The sequence below is a fragment of the Colobus angolensis genome, unplaced genomic scaffold, assembly GCF_000951035.1.
Source record: "Colobus angolensis palliatus isolate OR3802 unplaced genomic scaffold, Cang.pa_1.0 Scaffold193, whole genome shotgun sequence".
Classification (NCBI taxonomy): domain Eukaryota; kingdom Metazoa; phylum Chordata; class Mammalia; order Primates; family Cercopithecidae; genus Colobus; species Colobus angolensis.
In genome coordinates, this window is record NW_012115077.1 from 2646436 (window position 1) to 2657830 (window position 11395).

General features: G+C 40.4%; 1 protein-coding gene across 2 annotated transcripts in view; it reads right to left on the reverse strand.

Moving 5' to 3' along the window:
- Positions 1-11395, reverse strand: part of BLMH (bleomycin hydrolase) — a 45633-nt gene that overhangs the window by 8144 nt on the left and 26094 nt on the right. For both annotated transcript variants that reach the window (XM_011940859.1, XM_011940860.1), the window contains one exon: positions 9488-9557. In XM_011940859.1, coding sequence (XP_011796249.1) covers positions 9488-9557 — 70 coding nt within the window. The remainder of the gene's footprint in view (positions 1-9487; positions 9558-11395) is intronic.

Genomic DNA, 11395 nt, shown 5'->3' on the forward strand with positions numbered 1-11395 from the left:
ACACTTTATAAAACAAAACAAAAAAATGCACACATATATACCCCCAAAACCCTGTGAGGACTTTACACTTCACAATGCAATTTCACATCACTATCCTGGTTTTGATTTTAATCCTCACAACAGTACTGTCAGACAGGAGGGCAGTAAGTAAACCCGACATCAAACCCAGGTCGTAAATTCAAATTCCGTCTTTCTCATCGGGCTCAGCTTCCTCCAGTTGAGCACTCTGCGGGCAAAGAGACTTGGGAGGTAGTTATGGCTTCAGCAACAGATAGCATTTAGTCTAGCTCAGATACCTAACTTTGAAACCAACTCCATCTGCTCACAAATCCCATATCAACAAACAGGAACCCAGTTTTTGTTGGGTCCATTTATAATGTATTTTGTGTCTTCTATTTATTTATTTTTTAGCGATGGAGTCTCACTATCTTGCCCAGGCCGGACTTGAACTCCTGGGCTCAAACAATCCTCCTGGGCCGGGAGCGGTGGCTCAAGCCTGTAATCCCAGCACTTTGGGAGGCCGAGACGGGCGGATCACGAGGTCAGGAGATCGAGACCATCCTGGCTAACACGGTGAAACCCCGTCTCTACTAAAAATACAAAAAACTAGCCGGGCGAGGTGGCGGGCGCCTGTTGTCCCAGCCACTCGGGAGGCTGAGGCGGGAGAATGGTGTAAACCCGGGAGGCGGAGCTTGCAGTGAGCTGAGATCCGGCCGCTGCACTCCAGCCTGGGAGAGAGAGCCAGACTCCGTCTCAAAAAACAGCACCCTGGGTAGCTAAGACTATAGGTGCATACTACCATGTTTGGCTAGCTATTTTGTGTGTTTAAATCAGAGACAAGAGACACCATGTGTTCTAAGTGCATATATTTAGAAAGACAGATAACAGGATGGGTTGGATGTTTAAAAAAAAAAAAAAGGCCAGAGGAAGGGAACCAAAACCACCACTTATAATTATGACTGCCATTTGAAACAGTGATCTGAGAAGGGGCTTCTTTTTCCTCCAGAGGAAACACAAAAGTCTGGCTATGTGGTGGGGACACATTTACATTCATAAACCATTTGCTGATAAAAGAAGAGATACTCTTATAGCCGGATATTACTTGTGGCCTCTTTCAGAAACAAAGGTTAGAAAGTACCATTTCCCCAGTAAATATACTAGGAAAAATGCAGGGTGGAAAATGTGGTAGAGAAAAGGAGTTGTTTTGGTTTGTGGTTTGTATTTTTTAAACCATTAAACCACCACAAAGCTCAGTCAGCAGAAGTGTCCACAGCCTGAGAAGTGCCCTCTGCTAAGGAGCCCAGAAGCACCCTGTTCACCTCCCAGCTGACTTCTTTCTCTAGACCAATGAGCACGAGACAGGCAGCCCTGAGGGCACACACAGCTCTCCAGGATCTCTGAGGGTAAACCCAGAGAGGAAAGCACAAATTTAGAAGCCATTCAAGGGTCTTGTTTTCCCACTGAAACTCAGTGACTTTTCTCTCACCCCAAACTATCGCTACTCCTATTTGTTTCAGACAAAGTCTGCTTGTTGGTCATTCCTCAAAAGCTCTATGAATGGCAAGTCACATTATTTCTTGGCTTCACTCCTCTGACCTGTTCAACGCATGCTCCAAATGCCAAGAGCTGCACTTCTCAGCCACCATTTCTCTGGCTGGCCTCCCTCTCCCTTTTCAGAAAAAAAGCCACAGCCCTAAAATCCTCCCTAAAGAGGGTCACCCTTGAAGAATCCCTATGGAGGCCTCACAGTTCCAGTCACTGACCACTTCCCTTGCAGTTTATCCCGTGTGTGACTCTGCACTTATTCTTGTGTTTATGTTTTACAGATTTTTTCTTACAATAGGTTACAAATACCATATGGGGCCAAGACTAACAGCCTTAACTGTCCCAGCTTCAATTCTTTGCAACCCCACTGTACGTAGCCTTTGAGGGAATGAAGTACTGACATGCTGCCAATGGAGCATAATAGGATAGCTGGGCTTGCACCCTGACCCCTCCTAAAGTTTCAAAAAACTACCTTAAGTCCAACCCAACAGCTTTTCTCCTTGACCCATTTTCTGTCTGCTCTGCTGTTCCACTATGTACCACCATGTTCATCCTGATGCCCTCTAGTCCTGGGCTTCCAAAGTGCTCTCTCCAACCCCTCACCCTTTTCAATCACCTCAGCTTCCATGTCTTCCTATTGTCTCCCCACTGAGGGAAGGTACTCCCTAGTTCTTCTGTCAACTGCCTTCTTGGAAAAAAATTCATCCCTTCTCTGCTTTTCTCGGTCTATTTATCCTATATCTTACAGTCTGAGGAGCACACCGTGAATGCCACTTCTGTCACATCACAGCCCTCTTCAAACCCCCTTCCTGTGTCACAGGTGAGTAAGTATAAATTCCTCTGAGGGTCAGAGACATTCATTCCACCATGGCCTATGCACGGTTCCTTGCATCCCATCAAGAAATGTGAGTTGATGCTACTGCTAATGGTTTTTCCTCAGCACTAGGTTTATTCACCTTCCCTGCTTTCTCTCACGACACTAAGCCCACACTATGGGTAATCCACCCAGTACCCTGGTGATGTAGCATAATGATCACACTAGGGCACTGAATTTAGAGATCTGAAACTGGAACCATAGGGCAAGTTAGATGCCCTCTTCTAGAAAGGAAAGGTTAGGGAGCTTCATGTTCTTGTTCTCTTGCCCTCATTAGTCTATAGAAAACATTAACAACAGTAGCAATGGGAGCTCTAATATTTCTAAGCACTTCTTATGCGTCTGGCATGGTTCTCACAACAACCCTATGAGATAGGTCCAATTATTATCCCTATTTCACAGATGAGAAAGCTGAGGCTCAGACAGGTTAAATGTCAATGACCACTGTGACACAGCCAATATAGATAGGTTAGCCAGGATGCATACCCAGGTGGTCTGGCTCCAGATTCTGTGCTTAAACCTCCATCCTTCTTAAGCCAATGCAAACACACCTTGGAGACAATCTGGTGAAAATTATAGATCCTATCTACAGGTAAAAGCACATCTATACACAAAACTCTACATTAGATATGAGGAGATTTCTCTCTGAAGCAGATGCCTCATTGCAGGTTAAGAGCTCTGTCACACAGTCTGTCCTTGCCCACATAATGATAATCCTCTCTTAGTCACATACTTTGATCAGGAAGCACCAGTGAACTGGAGAGTACATGCTTCCTCTATTCCATCTACATACACTATTTCTCAGCCAAAGTCATGCAGGCTTTTTGGTTAATAAAGATGTATGATGAAAAGCCCTTCTGAGAAGGCCGGGCACGGTGGCTCACACCTATAATCCCAGCACTTTGGGAGGCCGAGGTGGGCGGATCGCTTGAGGTCTGGAGTTCGAGACCAGCCTGGCCAACAGGTGAAACCCCGTTTCTACTAAAAATAAAAAAAAAAAAAAAAAAAGCTGGGCATGGTGATGGGCGCCTGTAATCCCAGCTACTCAGGAGGCCAAGACATCGCTTGAACCTGGGAGGCAGAGGTTGCAGTGAGCCGAGACCACACCACTGCACCCCAGCCTGGGTAGACAGAGCAACACTCCGTCACAACAGCAACAAAAAGCCGTTCTGAAAGAACCCAGAATCCAGATGTGATGGTAGCAGCACTTTTCCCAAGCCTGGAGAGACATGAAACCCTCCAAGGTGACAAAACAAATTTGCATCTTGCCCTTTTCTCGGAAATCAGAAACCTGAGGTTTTAAGTTCTACAATTCACTCTCGTTTCAGCAAGTCTGGCCCAACACTGCCTATAATTTCCATTATTGTACTAGAGATCCAGAACTGAACCTCAAAGAGACCTGCAAATAACTGATTGTCTTTTGTAAGTAACATATACTTTTAGGGAAGCTGTCTGTGTCAAATTAAGAGATTTGAATTCCAATTCTCTGATTCTGTGGAACCCGAACAAGACACAACTGTCAATAAGTTTTAGTTTCTTCACATAAAACCTGGGTATAATCACCCCCGTTCACATCCTGAGTTACTCTACTCTGATGTCATGAGGATAAATAAATAGAAATTATTAGCGAACTTTGAATTCTCATGAAGCAAGATGCCCTGTAGCTTTATGTCTCGACTACCTCCAAAAGAAATATGGGCTGTTCATAACTCCTTAGATTTATATAATAGTATACGGTTTGAAAAATGCTTGCATACATTATTTCATTTGATGGCTACATACAAACTGTAGGAACTCATAAAGAAACAAATTGTCCATGTTATTGATATAGAAATGTGACACTACAATGAGTTAAATTACTGCCCAGCATCAAAATCAAGAATTAATTATTAGTAACTGTCTCTCAACTCACCTGGTTCTACAACATAGCATTATATGAAGAATATGATGGTTTTTGTGCCTAGCTTTGAATATACCATCTCCAAAATCACATATGGCAGTTTGGCTGGTGAGACAATTAAAGGTCATAATGTTGGTTTTTAGGAAGCAGCAGAAATCTAGATATAATCTGAATTGGTAACATGTTTCTTTCTAATCTCTAACATGCCAAAGTCTCTTTAACTGAAACCATTTAGAGGCTCCTTTCTAGAAGGAAGTCTGAAAATTTTACTAAAATGAAAGAAATCAGCAACAGAGGCTCATTTGTAAGAAAAGATTAAAAATGTGGGTTAAAAACAATTTCAAATGTTCATGTATCTGAAAGGAACAAAAGCAATGTGAAAAATGGAAAACTCATCTTGGTTCAAAATGAAAATCGGAAGAGACCGAATTTTTAAAAGGTAAGTATTTTCCTTCAGTGAACATTGCAGAATGAGAAAATATCCCTCATATCTTCACTTAAAAGTTGTTACTTATCATATTGAGAAACTACACCAAATAAGCATTAAGAACTATATTATGATAATTCCACATTTAGAGCTCTGCTGTATCAGGCTCTAGAAATGGAATACAATCTCATAACTAAGTGAACCAATCACAAAGAAGTAAAGTTTCATAGTAAGACTGGTTCATTAGAAAGACTATCTAGGAATTTTATTTATTGACTATCAAATACACTATTATTTGCATGACAGAATATTGATAACTACTGAAGGTGGATGACAGGCATATGTAGGGTTCCTTAATACAATCCTGTTTACTTTATATATGTTTAAAATTGTCCAAGATAAAAAGTTAAGAACTAGATAACCTTAGCCAGGCGCGGTGGCTCACGCCTGTAAACCCAGCACTTTGGGAGGCTGAGGTGGGCGGATCACAAGGTCAGGAGATCGAGACCATCCTGGCTAACCTGGTGAAACCCCGTCTCCACTAAAAAATACAAAAAATTAGCCAGGCATGGTGGGGAGCACCTGTAGTCCCAGCTACTCAGGAGGCTGAGGCAGGAGAATGGCATGAACCTATGAGGCAGAGCTTGCAGTGAGCTGAGATCGCGCCACTGCACTCCAGCCTGGGTGACAGAGCAAGACTCCATCTCAAAAAAAAAAAAAAAAGAACTAAATAACCTTATTATAAAGCAGCACGGACAAAATTCAGGGAGGTTTTGGGTGGCTGCATAGTTTCTTACTTGCCTAAGTCACAAATGTGCTAACATGGGACAAACCCTCACAGAACGCCCCATTCTTCACTCTTTACTCAGATTCCCAGCCACAAATGATGCCCTAGGGGCCTTTTCTCCCAATGTCAGACATTTACATAACATCTCCAGGTCCTTCACACAGTTTTATATCCCTCATCCACTGTTTCTGGTCACCAATGACCATGAACTGACCTGTTATTTCATGAGTGGATGACACGCTACTAGAACAAGGAAGCTGAGAAAAAGCAGTTTAGTGGTTAAGAAAACTGGCTCTGGTATCAGGCCATCTGGGTTATAATTCTGGCTCTATCATTTACTAGCTAGGGGATCTGCAGGTCACTTTGGCTTAAAGATTAGGCTCTTCTCAGATGAATTTCTGACTAATAGTGAGAGGAATCAAAGGTGACTTCCTTGATTTTAAATTCTTAAATATTTTACAAAATATTTTTATCAGCGTTTCAAAATGAAAGATAATATATCAAATCCCAAAGTCTGTTCCCTCATCTAATTGTGAAATCCATTTCTGATATGATCCATTAACAAGGTACAAAATGGATAGTCAAGTATTTTAAGAAGGAGGGGAGAAAAGAAACCTTTGTTGGTATTACATGTTAGATATGCATCCAATTTTCAGTACAACTGACTATGAACACTAGAATTCATCAACTTGAAGTAATCCAACTGGTACAGTAAGGCAAAAACTATTTTCTCCTTTTATGTCCTCCTGGTCAGAAGAAACCTTCTGTCCATTTTATGAAATAGTCAGGTTATCTGTTACAAAACAATTTCTGGGCAGGAGGGCCATGAACATAACCAATGGGGAGAACCAAAGCCAGGGCTGGGCAAAGGCAGCTTGCCCAGGTATCTTTGCTCTGTTTATCTCCAGCATGTATTATCAACACTGCTTTTTCAGAAACATCAATCTTAACAGTAAGAAATCCCAAAGAGAATAGCAACAAACTGTTAACAATGTTATCTACAGAAACAAAATCCCAGCAATGCTTCTTAAGGTTGTCATGTCTCCCAAGAGAGCATAAACAGAGGTCCTGCCTCAGACGTGCCAGCCAATGTCCACTAGGATGACAGACAAGAAGGCCCTGCTGGGGTAAACACATATTGCCAACATAATAACATACTATGCACTCTCCTAAGGTCAGGCCAAGTGTGCCAATTAAATTAGATCATGTTTTCTTTCCTTCCTTCCTGTTAAGTTAGAAAGAACATTACCAAGAAATACATGAGAATAATTTATTTTGGCTTGAATGAACGATTCCCTGCCCCCACTCCAGTTCTGTTTCTTATCTTTTGGCTCTCTACTGAAACGCTTTGCTGTGTATAATAACAGGCATTTCAGTTATTTGAGAACAAAAAAGTTAATCTTTACTACATAGCTGCAGATTTCACTAAGATGGATTATAGGAGAGTTACAGGGATAGCAAGATCCTGTATTATACAGTTCTCTCAGCATAATAATGAAATGAGTAAGTTAGCAGAAGCAAAACTTCTAAGAGGTAAAGCTAAATGGAAAAATTATATACAGTAAAGTGACCTAAAATTAAGTATTTAGGTTCAAAATAATAAAGACAGTAACTCACACTACATAAAACACATTTTCCTGATTTTACAAGTGTTTATCCTCTATTAACCAGATAACACTACTATCTTCAAACTCACTGACTATTACAGATGGAAAAATATCACAGCAAGCTGACGGATCCAGGCTCTTCTAAACAAATATAACTTTAGTTCTTCTCCTAGGTGGTAAGCCATATGATAACAAACCCAATTACAGGAACCAAATTAGACCAGAAATGAAACAGAAGCTGCAGGGGGTTCACTGGAAGCAACAGGAAACTTTAACTCAGTATCTTATGTTTGCTACAGATAATCAAATCTTTCAAATTTAAGACAAGTATCCATCTCTTAACTATCACCAACTTACAGATACAACTAAATTGTGAGTTATTTTTACTCTGTCTGCTAGCTTTGCTGAGGTTTAAACCCTTCTCTATTTGATCCTAATGTGTATTTGTCTCAAAATAAAATTAACCTTACAAGAAACTGCCAATTTTAAAATGTTGCATTCTAATTCATAATAGCTAACTTTGGCACCCCTGAAATCACAGAACAATTATAGAAATCACAGAAGGTAGACATGCAACTATCTGATGAAGAGAAATGCAGTAACAGCACTTGTATTTGTTTACATATAAACATTGGGCTGCTGAGTTTCACAGCAGATTCCAGGGACAGTCAGCCAAAACCCACCAGTGATTTTTCTCATAGGAAGATGAAAAGCCCTAGAATGACAAATAAATGGTCTTCAGATTTTGGCTATCATATACAAGCCTGTGCTGCCCAATCAGCATACTAAAGTGCTGTCAAGTTCAAAACTTAGTTTAACAGACTCTTCTAAAACAGCAATTTTCAAATACGAGCTATGGAAGTCAGATACGCTCACGTCCAAACCTCCACACCCCGTCCTCTACCTTTTACCCTTGGAAATCCTAGGGCTGTGAGGAACATAGCTGGAAAATCACTATTCTAAACACAGAGAGGGGCAACAACAAAGAGTTGCTAAAATCTATTTTTCTTTCTTTTTTTAAAAATAAAATGCCTAATTCCTGTTGGGTAAAATGTATGCTCAAGTTTGTTTCCAAGTATCTCTGCGTATCACTTCTCTGGCTTTCCTACCTGGTTCCTCTCAGTTTTCTAACTAGTCTACTAAGCTGCAGTTAATGTTTTTCCTAGCCAGAATTCATTGGTTAAAAGAAAAAGGACTCTGGGGAAGAGTTGGCTACAAAATGCCCCCAGCACACACACATCTACGTGTTCATATGTACACATATGCCATGGTGGTCGCCACTTTTGGTTTGGAACCCTAAAAATTAAAATGTAAAATCTCCTTCAAAAGCTATTACTAAAGACAGCCTTTAAAAATATGGTCTCAAAATTTTACAATAATACACCCTAAACTGTTAATCAATGGTGATCTCTAGGTGGTTGGATTATTAGAGACCTTTTATCTATATTTTAAAATTTTTCTACAACTCACATATTACCTATGTTATTTTGTTTAGTCTACTTAGTGTAAGTTATGACTTCTTCCTAGGTTTTGATTTGTTAGTATAAAGAAGTTCTAAGTGGTAAGCAAAGTGTTCATTTCCACTTTAGGCAATGGTAACTTCTACGGAGTCTCTAATAAATGCCTAAAGAAAGCTTCTTGCCAGTCCCATTCTCCCATACAGAAGGCTTCTGACTTTCTAGAGTACTGATGTAGTAGATGAAAACACATCAAGGCTGGGTGCAGTGGCTCACACCTGTAATCCCAGCACTTTGGGAGGCCGAGGAGAGGAGATCATGAGGTCAGGAGATTGAGACCATCCTGGCTAACACGGTGAAACACCATCTCTACTAAAAATACAAAAAATCAGCCGGGCGTGGTGGCGGGTGCCTGTAGTCCCAGCTACTTGGGAGGCAGAGGCACGAGAACGGCGTGACCCTGGGAGGTGGAGCTTGCAGTGAGCCAAGATCATGCCACTGCACTCCAGCCTGGGTGACAGAGCGAGACTCAGTCTCAAAAAAAAAAAAAAAGAAAGAAAATGCATCAAACGCCATATAGCAAGTGTCCTGGCAAGGGCACTCAACCTCAACCTCCTCACTAGCCAAGTGGTCTACAAAGAGGGGAGGATCAACATAGTTTGGAACAAATGCAGCACATAGCGGTCTCAGAGTCAACCTGGGAGTTCAGGCACGCCATAATGGTCAGGGGAATTCTGGGGGCAAATCAGATCCTCAGATTTTTCTGTAGAATAGTCTAGTCAGTGAGCCAATTACTGAGAAATCTTCTACACTAGAGCAGCTTGACACCCAGAAAGGCAGAGTACAGCAGGTTCAGTCACCTGGAGTTAGTATTACCAAACTGAGCTCACCTTTGTGGCCATGGTCTTCACCCCATGAATTCTCCACTCTCCATTTTGTGAAAGCACCATCCTGATCATCCTGCAAGAAAGTGGATGATGGTGAGTAGTGTGAAGCCAGATTCTCCCTGCTGAGGTGTCATATAATTTTAGCTCTTCTGTAGCCACTTGAAAGAAACAGCCTGCTCTATACAGGCAGGATGTACTTGGTCAAGGCCATAAGTTTCCTACTACCACTAAAGGGATACTCCAATAGAAATGGAATTTGAATCTCTTGGGGTAAAAACATAATAAACTAACAAAGCAATAAATACTATTTCATCCTTTCTATTCTATTCTATACATAAAATAAGCATGTAAAAATGCTACTTGACTACGAAAAACTGTATTAAAAGCAGTAAACACTATTTGAAGCTGGGGATTCTTGCTTTTAATCAATCAATATTGATTAAAGCAAATGCATCCTACTTTATTTTAGGAATAATTCTAAAACCTGGTCAGAGTCTTTTTAAACAAAACAAAACAAACTCATCATACTGCCTGATTTTCTACTTGGGAAAACCAAATAATGATACTCTCCAAATGCATTCTTTTACTGATCCAGTTACACAAATATTGAATTTCATAGAAGAGACTGAATGGCAAAGCAAAAGTAAAAAGACCATTTTCATAAACAAAAGCCAGGCAGTTCTACTTTTCTCCTTCTTCCATCTTCATTATTAAAATAAGCTCAATTTTCGTCTTCTTAAAGGTATAGTGATACTCATCATGATAGCCTTCATTTACAGCCTTTACTATAGTGACACAGAGAGAGACAAGAGGAAGGCTCCATTTGGGAAAAGACTTCTCTTTCATGTTTATTCAGGACATTTACTGATGTCAAAGCAACTTAAATCTTTGTACCATGAGAAAAGCACTGACCTCTGTATTATCGCCTAATGATTTCATCTGTCAACTCCCACTTGCAAATAACTATATGATGAGTCTCATCTATACGGGATTTGGTTCTCTTTGGCTCTGCTAACCCAAACACTCCACTCTTGGCAGTTTTCTTGGATCTCAGTAATTTTCTGTCTCACAAATAGCGCCAACAAACTCACAAGTTTCAGACACCCTTACCTGTACTAATCCTTACTCTTTGCCCCCAAATCCTTTAAAACCATATCGTTATATACTATACATTCTGCAGCTGGCGAATATCTGTTTTGGTTTTCTATTCCTCCCACTGTAGTCCAACTTTACTTTCCTTTTAAATATCATTGTTAGAATCAATGTCGCCTAAAGTGATATAGTTACTTGTACTCTCAGTCTTAAAATGTTTCCTATGTTTTCCCGTTGGCCAATGAATTCCTGGAGTGACCTAGATCAAATTGTTCTCTGGGTCATCTACAATTACAAAATTATTAATACCTGGAACTCCCTTATAGGGATTCCATGATATCAGCGACAAAAGAAAGAAAATTGTGGAAATACAACCATTAGTATGCATTTACCTCTGTACTATTACTCAAGTGCAGTTCAAACTCGTTTTTGGGATCAAAAACTCTAGTGGAATGAAGAGAAAATGTTCAATATAAAATTCTTGTTATAATAATATAAATTCTGCTTTATACCATTAGCATGTAAGGAAATACATTTTCCTAAGGAAATAAACCATGCTAATCAAAGAACGGAAGTTCCCAAGAAAATGACAGTGGTATTCATTATTTTTATTTCTGAAAAACAGGAATATTCTGTAACAGAGACAGAAATGATAAAAAGCAGAATTTCTCTTGGAAATTACAACAGGTATTGTTGGTTTGTTTAAAAAAAAAAAAGAACTCTCAGCTGGGCACAGTGGCTCAAGCCTGTAATCCCAGCACTTTGGGAGGCCAAGGCAGATGGATCGCTTGAGGTCAGGAGTTCAGCACCAGCATGGCC